Below are 12,752 nucleotides of genomic sequence, written 5' to 3'. Positions count from 1 at the left end.
CATGAAATGGTACATTTTCTCAGTTAAAACATTTGATATGTTTTCTATTTCTATTGTGAATAAAATATGGGCTTATGCGATGCGCAAATCATTGCATTCTGCTTTTATGTAGATTTTACACAGTGTTCCAATTTGTTTTGGAATTGGGGTTGTTACAAATAGATATTCATTCACCTTTATATCTTGATATCAATCACTGGAAACAAACATGGTGCTTACACATCATATACTCTTATTATAGCTGTAGTATACAGAGTACAACTTGTTAAACTATATGTAAACCAAATAATAATAATCAAATATGGGCAGCACAGTGGCTAAATGGTAAGCACTTCCGCCTGGCCGTACTAGGGTCGTTGGTTCAAATCCCAACCATGGCACCTCCTGCCTGGAGTTTGCATGTTCTCCCTGTGCCTGCGTGGGTTTCCTCGGGGTGCTCCGGTTTCCTCCTACACTCCAAAGACATGCAACATCCAACATAGCATTGGCAACTATCATCATGGATAAAATTGGAGTAAGCATTGCACTTCGGCTCTGCACTTCAGCTAAAGCACAAAGGAGAAGCCACAGCAGACAACTCCAAACACTAAACAGACTACAGATGACCTGTTTCCCCATCCAGCTTTTTCATCTCTTACCCAGTCTGCTTCTTCATCTCGTCCGCTCTGTAACATGCACTCCCTACTCCACCTTCTCACAGTTGTATCCTTTCTCTTCAAACTCTCTTTCCTTCACCCATCTTCTCCACCCCACAGCTGATATATATCACCCTCACTCCTGTCTTCACCTTATTACTGCACTTATGAACTCCAGCTAATTCTGAATCCACATACTAATAACACCTCCAGGACACTGGGATCTGTCCTTCCATATAAATCATACTCCCATATTACCTCCCTCACCCTTCTGCTTCTCCTAACATCTGGAGACATTTCCCCAAATCCAGGGCTGCCATCTTTTTCCTTTTACCAACACACCCAGCACCCCCTGTCCTCTAACAGCGGCCGCAATCCACATAATCTAGTTACTATTCCTCTTCTTCCTAGCACCAGACACCCCTTTTCCTGTGCCCTTTGGAGTGCCCACTTTGTCTGTAACAAACTCACCTTTGTCCATGACCTTTTTATCAAAAACTCCTTTAACCTACTTGCAATTCCGGAAACCTGGCTTCACAAATCTGACTTTCCCTCTCCTGAGGCCTCTCCCATGGTGGTCTCCTCTGGACTCACTCTCCCAGACCTAGTGGACAGAAAGGAGGTGGAGTAGGAATCCTCCTATCCCTTTAAAGCATTTTTCAGGTCATTCACCTCCCTCTCTGTCCCTCTCCTCATTTTAAATTAGTCAGTTTCTTTAAGAACTGCTGTGATCTATCGTCCTCCTGGACTAGTATCAAGCCTCCTTGGTGACTTCTCTGGCTGGCTACCTTACTTTCTCTCTTCTGAAATTCCCACAATCATTCTTGGTGACTTCAACATCCCTGTTAATCTTAACACTCCTGCTACTTTTAAACTTCTGAGCCTAACCACTTCTTTTGACCTAAAACAATGGACACATGCTGCCACTCACTCTCATGGTAACTGCCTCGACGTTGTATTTACCTACCTATGCACTCCTTACAACCTCACCAACTTTCCTTTTCCTCATCTCTGATCACACCCTTTATTATCTGCACTCTCTCCTTGGCTTCCTCCTCATCTTCCAACTACCGAACAGTTACCTGTAGAAACCTTCACTATCTTTACCCTTCTCTTCTTTTTTTCTGCAACAGATGGTCTCTGACAAAATCTCAGCCCTGTCCTGCCCCAACCTGGCCACTTTTGTCTATAACAGTTCACTGTCATCCACCCTGGACACATTGGCCCCCCTCACTACACACAGAATTAGACCCCAACCGCTACAGCCCTGGCAAACAGACAACACCAGATGCCTCAAAAATTGTAGCCGTGCTGTTGAGCATTTATGGCATAAGACTAAGACCCAGCAAGACTTCGACCAATATAAATATGCCCTTCAAAAATGCAATTCCTTCCTCCACACTGCCAAACAGACCTATTTGATCACTCTCATTAACACCCTCTCACGCAGTCCCTGTCAATTCTTTTCCACCTTTAACTCTCTACTTCATGCTTCATTACCTCCACCTACTAACTCACTCACTGCCCAGGAGATCGCTAATCACTTAAAAAATAAGACTGATACATTTTGTGAGGAGATCTCCACTGTACAGATATCTCTCTCATGCTATACTCCTTGTCTACCTGCACAATCAATACTTCCCCTTTTTTAACCCAGCTACTATAAAGGAAGTTAGTAAACTTTTTTCTAAAGCTCACCTAACCACCTGTCCCCTGGACTTTGTTCTCTCGGAAATACTACGGTCACTCTACACTCTTTAACTGATATCTTCAGTCTCTCCCTTTCTACGGGCATCTTCCCCAACTCTATAAAACATGTGCTAGTCACCCCCATACTTAAAAAGGCCTCACTAGACCCCACCAATCTTAGCAACTTAATACCCATCTACTTACTCTTTTTCCTCCAAACTTCTTGAAAGTTTAGTCTACAACTGGCTGAGCTGCCACGTCATTGAGAATAATCTTCTTGATCCCCTTCAGTCTGGATATTGCCCATAACACTCCACAGAAACTGCTCTCCTAAAACTCACAAACGACTTACTAACAGCTAAAACCAATGGTCACTATTCCATACTCTTACGCTTGGTCCTCTCTGCTGCCTTTGACACAGTTGACCACCCCCTCCTCCTCAAAAAACTCTATTTACTTGTCCTCCGTGACAGTACTCTCCGTTGGTTCGAATCTTACTTATCTCACATCACCTTCAGTGTCACTTACAACGCCACTTCCTCCTCTCCTACTCCTCTTACTGTCTGGGTTCCCCAAGGTTCTGTTCTTGCACCTCTCCTATTCTCGATCTACACTTTTTCCTTGGGTCAGTTGATAGCTTCCCATGGTTTGCAATACCATTTCTATGCTGATGACACACAAATCTCTCTCTACTCCTCAGCTCACCCCATCAGTTTCCTCGCACATCACAGATTTACTAACAGACATATCAGACTGGATGCCACACCCTTTCCTAAAAGTCAATCTATCCAAAACTGAGCTCATAATATTTCCTTCCTCCAGTCCATCATGAATGCTGCTGCCAGGCTCATCCACCTTACCAACCATTCAGTGTCTGCTACCCCTCTCTGCCAATCCCTCCACTGGCTTCCACTCACCCAATGAATAAAATTCAAAGTACTAACAACTACTTACAAAGCCATCCACAACTCGGCCCCCAACTACATCACCAGCCTGATCTCAAAATATCAGCCAAGCCACTCACTTTGATCCTCCTAAGACCTTCTGCTCTCTAGTTTTATGTAACCTCCTCCCATGCTCGCCTCCAGGACTTCTCCCTTCCTATGGAACTCCCTACCCCAATCTGTCAGACTATCTCCTAATCTATCCACCTTTAGAGGATCCCTGAAAACCCTTCTCTTTAACCACTTGCCCTCCTGAGGATTTACCCCCCTTCCTGGCCAGGCCATTTTTTGCCTTACGGCGCTGTGTTATTTTAACTGAAAATTGCATGGTCATGCAATGCTGCACCCAAATTAAATTTATGTCCTTTTTTCCCATGAATAGAGCTTTCTTTCGGTGGTATTTGATCGCCTGTGCATTTTAAATTTTTTGCGCTATAAAAAAAAAAGACCGACAATTTTGAGAAAAAAACAATATTTTTGACTTTTTAAACTTCTCCAGTAGAAAAATGTAAAAAAATGTAATTTCATCATAAATTTAGGCCAAAATGCTGCTACATCTTTGCTAAAAAAAAAATCCCAATACATGTAAATTAATTTGTTTACGTGAAATTTATAGCATTTACAAATGGAGGTATATATACTGAGATTTCTTTTTTATTTTTACTAGTAATGGCTTCAATCAGCGACTTATAGCGGGACTGCGGCGGGCATTCTGGCACTGGGGGGAACTGACTTAGTGTCACTGACATCCCCAGTGACACCAATACAGTGATCAGAGCTAATAACAAGCACTGACACTGTACTAATGGCATTTGGCAGGAAAGGGTTAACAAGTGCGCTGATCGAAGGGTAAAATGTGTGCTTTTTTACACTGTGTGGTTGTGTTTTTGCTTCACTGTAAGCACACTGCTTTGCATGGCTGTATGCTTAAAGTGTGCAGGAGCTGATAGAGTAAAGAACTGTCCCCCCCCCCCCGTTGGGAGATGCTCGGCAATCACCACCGGGCGAGTAATCACCGGCCAGGACCCAGTGATCGACAGCCGCGGCCGAGCTCCCTGCCCAGAAATGCAGAATCACGTGTATACACTTGATTTTGCACAAATGCGCCACCCTGTAGCAGTACTTCTGCTATAGGGCGGATGGGAAGCAGTTAAAGAAGCCTATCCTGCTTCTAACTAGTAAACTTCTTTTTATTTCTTCGATCAGCTCATCCCCCACAGCTATTACTTTTTGTATCACTCAACCCTTCCTCTTAGCTTGTAAGCTCTAACAAGCAAGGCCCTCTGTTTCCTCCTGTACCAAATTGTACTGTAACTGTAATGTCTACCTTCATTTTGTGAAGAATTGCGCAAACTGTTGGCGCTATAAAAATCCTGTATAATAATAATAATATAAATAATAATAGTAATTTCCTGCTATAGGATGATAGAGCACTGTCCCTGTCTCTCACTGGTTCTTTGGATTGTCACTTTTTCACAGGCTTTCCCAGTGGTTTTACTAGGTTGTCACTCTGTCACATGCTCTCCTATATGAAGTTGAGGACAGCTGTGCTAACACAAATTGCATAGGCATCTCCCACTGTTGTCACCATGATGGAAACTGAGAATTGGTATTCAGCAGTGACTGTAGTGTATGCATGTAGACAGAAAGTAGCTGCAGATACTTGCAACAAAGAATGAAGAAAAGGTAAATACAGTATTTTATTTAAAAAAAAAAAAAAAAGAATTGGAAATTGTTTATGATACATTGACATTCAGTTAGGTTTTATATTCACTTTAAACGTACATAAAACAAGCATTATATCAACATGCTGTAAATGTTACAAGCATCATGTATGGTCTTTTCTAACATACAGGGAAACGCACAATTTAGCAGCACATGTGGAAAATATTTTAACGTACTGTTTTTTGTGGCACACTTTGTGCAAGGTTTATGTATAATATGCAATGTATGTTGAAATGTCATACAGGTTCTTCCAGATGTGCTAAACATGACTTTTATATGCCCCTTGTTGCATTCAATTCCAAATTTAGCTATTCCATATTGTAAATATTCTTTACGCTGCCAAGCAATAAAGTTCTGGGAAATAGTCTATTGTTTTCAAAAAGTAGTAAGCTCATACTTACAAAGTAACATCCTCTTCACTGGCTAAATGCATCACAAACAGGGTGATATGGTAAGAACCCTTTGGAATCATAGCATTGGAAAGTATATTAACCTTCTGTAAAACTGAATCTTGAATAGTCTGGATGTCATCTTGAATCTAAACAAGTGGATAAAATTTCATGTAAATGCAATAAAATATAGCATGCCAAAATTTAAAGTAAATGTCATAAAGTCATCTTTGGCACTGATTGTTAGGAGTTCTAAGATAATGTGTAACTACAACAAGCCACACTCTTCTGGGAAGGCTGTTCACGAGATTCTGCAGTGTGCCTATGGGAATGTGTGCTCACTGGGCCAAAGCTGAGGTCAGGTACTGATGTTGAAAGAAAAGACATCACAATCGGCAGTCCAATTCAATCCAAATAGAATACAAGGTAGCTAAAGCACAGGAATTAGTAAAAACAAAAATGTGTCATTTATTGAACAAATATCCAAACTTACATTCAAGTAAGAGAAGTGCTGCTTGGACATGGAGGGAAATGACAGTTATGTGTGTAAGAATGATGAGCCAGGTCTAGGACATGGAGGGAAATGACAGTATGTGTGTAAGAATGATGAGCCAGGTCTACAGCTATCATCCACTGGAAACCGGACCGTGTAAAGATGAAAAGCAGCAGCATCAACAGCTGTCCTCAACGAATCTGGCATACACTGGGAAATGCGAAGGAGGCGTGTACAATGCGGTTCAGAGGTCCTGCCTCCTTTGTCAAGTACTTGACAATAGTACTTGGTTTGCACGAAAGTTATAGTGTTTATAAATTGTGGTATATACAGTTGCAAGAAAAAGTATGTGAACCCCTTGGGATTATGTGGAGTTTTACATGAATTGGGCATAAAATGTGCTCTGAACGTCATCTAAGTCACAACAATAGAAGAACACAGTCTGCTGAACCAAATACTACACAAACATTAGATGTTGCCATGGTTTAATTGCACATAACATGTAAACATTCACAGTGTAGGGAGGAAAAAGTATGTGAACCTTTGGACTTAATAACTGGTTGATCCTCCTTTGGCAGCAATAACCTCAACCAAACGTTTCCTGTAGTTGCAGATCAGACCTGCACAACGATCTGGAGTAATTTTGGACCACTCCTCTTCACAAAACTGTTTGAGTGTAGCAATATTCTTGGGATGTCTGGTGTGAATCGCTCTCTTAAGGTCATGCCACAGCATTTCAATCGGGTTGAGGTCAGGACTCTGACTGGGCCACTCCAGAAGGCGTATTCTGTGCTGTTGCAGCCATTGTTTTGTTGAAGTACTTGTATGCTTTGGGTCATTGTCCTGTTGCATCACCCATCCTCTGCGGAGCTTCAGTTGGCGGACAGATGGTCGTACATTTTCCTGCAAAATGTCTTGATAAACTCTGGAATTCATTTTCCCATCAATGACAACAATCCGTCCAGGCCCTGAGGCAGCAAAGCAGCCCCAAACCATGATGCTCCCTCCGCCATGTTTTACAGTGGGGATGAGGTTTTGATGTTGGTGTGCTGTGCCTTTTTTTCTCCACACATAGTGTTGTGTGTTCTTCCCAAACAACTCAATCTTGGTTTCATCTGTCCACAGTATATTTTGCCAGTAGTGCTGTGGAACATCCAGGTGCTCTTTTGCAAACTTCAAACGTGCTGCAATATTCTTTTTGGACAGCAATGGCTTCCTCTGTGGTGTCCGCCCATGTACTCCATTCTTGTTTAATGTTTTCCTTATTGTAGATGTGTCAACAAAAATGTTAGCATGTGCCAGAGATTTCTGTAGGTCTTTAGCTGACACTCTGGGATTCTTCTCTACCTCATGCAGCATTCTGCGCTGTGCTCTTGCAGTCATTTTTACAGGACGACCACGAGAGAGTAGCAACAGTGCTAAACTTTCTCTATTTGTAGACAGTCTGTCTTACCGTGGACACATGAACATCAAGGCTTTTGGAGATACTTTTGTAACCCTTTCCAGCTTAATGCAAGTCAACAATTCTTGATCGTAGGTCTTCTGAGAGCTCTTTTCTGCGAGGCATGGTTCACATCAGACAGTGCTTCTTGAAACCAGTAAACCCAAAACAGGTGTGTGTTTTTTAAGGGCAGGACAGCTGTCAGCAACACATCCAATATCATCACACTGATTGGAGTCAAGGTTGGCTCACTCCTGGCTCCAATTAGCTCTGGGAGAAGTCATTAAGCTAGGGCCTCACATACTTTTTCCTCCCTGCACTGTGAATGTTTACATGTTATGTGCAATTAAACCATGGCAACATCTAATGTTTGTGTAGTATTATGTTCAGCAGACTGTGTTCTTCTATTGTTGTGACTTAGATGATGTTCAGAGCACATTTTATGCCCAATTCATGCAAAACTCCACGTAATCCCAAGGGGTTCACATACTTTTTCTTGCAACTGTATACTGGAATTTACACAGCTTTTACTTTCTGACTCACATGTCTAGAGGTGCTAAAATGCCAGGGCAGTACAACCCCCCCCCAAATGACACCTTTTTGGAAGGTATACACCCCAAGGATTTTGCTGAGAGGTACATTGAGCCCATGAAAAATTTTATTTTTTGTCACAAGTTTTTTAAAAAATTAACAAAAAAGTTTTCCTTTTCTTTTTTTTTTTTAAACATAAAGTCACCTAAATGATATATTTCTCACACATGCCATGGGTATATGTGGAAGTACACCCCAAAGTACATTCTGCTGCTTCTCCTGAGTATAGAGATACCAAATGTGTGACACTTTTTGGCAGCCGAGCCACGTATGGGGCCCGAAAAGCAATGACCACCTTCAGGCTTTCAAAGAGCGTAATTTCCCCATTACCCTTCCTCACTACCTATCCCAGTTTAAAGGGCCATAAAATGCCAGCATAGAACATCCCCTCCCCCCAAATGACCCCTTTTTGGAAAGTAGACATCCCAAGCTATTTGCTGAAAGGCATGTTCAGTCTATGGAAGATTTACTTTTTGACAAAAAGTTTTAAAAACTGACAACAAAAAAAAAACTTCTTTTTTTTTTTTTACACAAAGTTGCCACTTAACCACTTGCTGTCTGCCGACTGTTTTTAAACGGCAGGACGGTGTCACTCTAGGGGCGGGTTGCCCGCATTTTCTAGTTGGGAGGGAGTGCGCCTCCGGACACAGTGGAACACCGATCGTCGGACAGGACCTCTGTATGAGGTCCCGATCATGTGATCACTGATTGGCCAATCAGTGATCATATGCAGAGTAGTAAGCAAGATGTCACTCGTGACATCATTGCTTACTACATGTGAAATCTGTGAATGATCACAGAGGTCACATGGTACAAGGCTATTCACAACAGCCTTGTACCATGTGACAAGCTGTGACCAATCACAGCTCACTCAGTAGTTCTCAATGGCTGTAGGAATACAGCCAGAGAGAAGGAGAAATGATTGTTTTTACAGCCTTTATGGGTGTAAAAGCAATCAGTGTAAAAAAAAACAAAAAAACCTTCATCACCTCCCACAAGTAGTACAGTGTCACCAAGGTGACACTGTACTGCTAGGGTGACAGTATGTAAAAAAAAAAACAAAACATTTTTTTTTAATTATAATTTTTGGTTATAAACTAATTAGTGTTATTTTTTTTTTACTAAAAAGATAACGGAATAAATTTTGGCCAAGATTTATGATGAAATATTATTTATTTGCTTTTTTTCAAAATTTTTGGACTTTTTCATTTAAATAGCAAAAAAAATAAAAATCCCAGGGGTGAATAAATACCACTAATATAAAGCTTTATCTGTCTCAAAAAAATTCAAAAAAATTCATATAGGTACAGTGTTGCATGACCGCGCAATTGTCATTCAAAGTGTGATAATGCTGAAAGCTGAAAATTGGCCTAGACAGGAAGGGGTTTAAAATGTCCGGACAGGAAGTGGTTAAATGATATATTGCTCCGACATGCCATAGGACCTATGACATAAGTATATGTGGAATTACACCCAACAACACGTTCTGCTACTTCTTCTGAGTATGGGGATGCCCACAAAATCCAATGACCACCTTCAGGCTTTCAAAGGGCATATTACCTCATGTCATTTCCTCACTACCTGTCACAGTTTTGGAGGCCCTGAAATGCTAGGATAGTTCAAACACTCCCTCAAATGACTTCTTTTTGGAAAGTAGACAAACCAAAGAATTTGATAAGAGGCATGGTGAGTATGTTACAGATATGATTTTTTGCAAAAACTTGTGGGAACAAATGAGATCTGCAAAATAGCATGCATCTCAGCAAATAGTTTAGGGTGTCTACTTTCCAAAAAGGGGTCATTTGGGGGATGTTTGAACTGTCCTGGCATTTTATGCACAACGTTAGAAGCTTCCACCACGGATTACCCACTCTTCTAATCACTTGAAGACCAAGCCTTTTCTGGCATTTTTTTATTTACAAGAAAAAAATCAGTATTTATTGCTAGAAAATTACTTTGAACCCCAAAACAGTATATATTTCTTTTAAGCAGAGACCCTAGAGAACACAATGGTATGTGTTGCAATTTTTTATGTCACACAGTATTTGCACAGCAATTTCTTTTTAACGCAATTTTTTTGGGAAAAAATACACTTTTTAAAATTTTAATGCACAAAAACATAATAAATTGCCCAATTAAAAATGTGCATGACCATTCAATTGTGACAAACTATATAGATTTTATAAATCCTTAGGTGACGCTTTAAAAGCCTTTACAGGCTACTACTTTACACACTTAAAGTTCAGTGCATACCAGTACGTCATTGGTCCTTGTTGGGCATATACTGTATGTATTCTTTTTTTCATGCAGCCTGTGAGCTGAATGAAAAAAAAAAAAGAACCTAACAGACTCTTCCATTCACATCAATTGATGTGGATGGATAAATCTCTACCAAAATAAGTGATAAAAATATCTGCCAAAGCATAGGAGCAATCATCCCACTGACCACCCCCAGGCCCTCATGCTTGGGCATATATGTTTTTTTTTTAAAATGAGGATTAGAAATCTCCTCCAGCAGCGCTGCATACACTGATGTATATATTCTGAAAGCACAACCTGCTAAACAGATCAGTGCTGCAGCTGAATGGCGTTCCTGCAAAGGGCCCTACGGCCTGTGCTCGAATTCTTGTTGGCTGCGGGATGCTGCTAGTGCTAGCTACTGCACCAACTTGAACTGCACTTATGGGACTCGCCACGTCACCATTTGATACTGTAGTGCTGGTGTGTAAAAGGCCAGTATGTATTAGGCTGCTGGTGCCTGTCAGTTCACCAAAAGGTATTGCATTACTAGTACTTGGACCCTGCTGCTTGAGACAAGTCAAGCGTTCCTAGCACTTCAGCTACATGGGGACGTTGGCTCTGAGGAAGAGGCTAAGCCCTTGAAATGCGTTAGCCAGTCCAGGGTTCCTATTGCGGATGTAGTGTGGATTGGACAGTGCTGTTCTTTGTGATGTGCCTTGGACATGTATTTCAACTGTGAGTACGAAACCTATTTTTTATCATTTCAATAAATGTTTTTTACGATGATGCACTAGGCCGGTGCGCTCTCTGTTTGTTTTCTTTATATGGGGTCGGGTAAGCCTGATCTTAGCAAGGACCCCTTCTCCATCATCCGAGCTACCTGTCAGGGTGTTGCTGCTCTCTACAGGTTCATATTCTGAGGCGGATTCTGTCACTGAGGACTCCACTTGCTCTCATTTGACATGTTCAGAATCCTGTAGACCTCTTCACTAGAGATTCTTTCTTTGGACAGTTTGGCCTATAAATGTATAGGTATCTATTGTGGGAAAAAGAGCTCCTGGCTGTCAGGGACTGCTTGAATGGCTAGAAATAAAATTCCCCTGCTAGTGCTACCAGAGATGAGGCCTGATTCTGCTAACACTGTGGTTTTGTGTGCAATGTATCACAGGTGACAGTGATCAGAAATTACACAGACACTGCACTTTTTGTTGGAGGGGGGGATTAAATGCTATTGCTGCCAGCGAATGGGGCTGATCCTGCTAACATTGCGTTTTTGGGGACACTATACCCCTATACTAAGGGGAGACTAGTATAGTTCTGTTCGTGATCAATATATTGATCCATACAAACACTATATGTCAGGGATCCGGGTATGACCAGAAATGTGTGGGAACATAGGCGTAGTCAGGGCTGGAGAGGTGGAATGGTCAGGCAGGCCGTTTGGTTCTGTTAAACACCGCCTGGCGGTGTCTCTAGCAGCCCACAGCACGGGGTTTCTCAGGGCGCAGGGTCTAAGTCCCAATCTTCTTATTCACCAGGGCCCCTAATGGTGGGGATGGACTTGCAGCAGACTGAGACCAGGCCGCAACCCCTGAGTACGGCAATGGTAGAGAGCGCCGCCAGAGGTGTGCGGGTAATGGAGCCTGATGTGAAGAAGCTGGCAGACCTGGTAACAGGGACAGATCCGTGCGGGATGGATGGATCGTCTGGGTAGCGTAAGGCGTAGTCAGGCAGGCCAGGTCAGCAACGTGCGGGCAGCGAGGTACTGGAGGAGCAGGCAGAGAATGGTCAGGGTCACAAGCCGGGTTCAGTAACTTACGGGCAGCGCGGAACAGAGGATCATGCAGAAGGATGGTCAGGCAAGCCAGGGGTTAAACAGGAGACGGTCACCGGGGTCAGGAACAATGCAGAGGTCGGCCTCAGAAGATTCACAGGATCAGATATCAGGAACAGAGCAGATAAGCAGGAACACAGGGTGCCAGGTACAGGGGCTCATGGGAAACAAACACCAAGGCACTGATTGCAGGCCTGGTCCTGCTTAAATAGACCTCCTGCAATCAGCCTCAGGTGATGGCTTGATTGCAGGAGTGAGACCCTGGCTGCTGAAAGCACCCTCTGGTAGGAGCTGGCACTGCAGCCCACAGAGCAAGTGAGCCACAGCACCACCAGTGGTGAGTCCATTCCTGACACTATACTAGTAATGGTGGTGATCAGCGACCTATAGCGTGAGTGCGATAGTGTGCAAGCAATCTGCTAGCTGACCTTCGCTGGGAGGGGCACTAACTGACCCTGACACTATCTGATGTCGCTAGTGGCAGAAATACAGTGATCAGTGAAAAATTCTATATATTGACACTCAAAGGATTAAGGGCAATCAAAGGGTTAAATGTGCTAATCTAACGTGTGTGTAAAATGTAGTACTTTTACGCACAGTGTGGTTTTCTCTCTTCTCTCCCTGGACTGAAAAGGGTCCAGGTAGAAAAGAACCAGCTTCTCCATTTGCAGCAGAAGATCAGCAGAATCCTGGACGCTCACACCTGGAAATAGATTGCAACGTATAGGTATGTCGCTTTGCCCAGAGCTACTGCTCACCCGCAATGTACT

General features: G+C 42.6%; 1 protein-coding gene across 3 annotated transcripts in view; it reads right to left on the bottom strand.

Annotated features, from left to right (window-relative positions):
- Positions 1 to 12,752, bottom strand: part of AKAP7 (A-kinase anchoring protein 7) — a 242,581-nt gene that overhangs the window by 189,079 nt on the left and 40,750 nt on the right. For all 3 annotated transcript variants that reach the window (XM_089676168.1, XM_089676170.1, XM_089676169.1), the window contains exon 4: positions 5,395 to 5,531. In XM_089676168.1, coding sequence (XP_089532294.1) covers positions 5,395 to 5,531 — 137 coding nt within the window. The remainder of the gene's footprint in view (positions 1 to 5,394; positions 5,532 to 12,752) is intronic.

Source organism: Staurois parvus, unplaced genomic scaffold, assembly GCF_062004578.1.
Source record: "Staurois parvus isolate SC_StPar_1 unplaced genomic scaffold, SC_StPar_1.0 ptg000165l, whole genome shotgun sequence".
NCBI classification, from domain to species: Eukaryota; Metazoa; Chordata; class Amphibia; order Anura; family Ranidae; genus Staurois; species Staurois parvus.
Note: the sequence above shows the minus strand (reverse complement) of the source record. Positions and strands in the feature narration are given on the sequence as shown.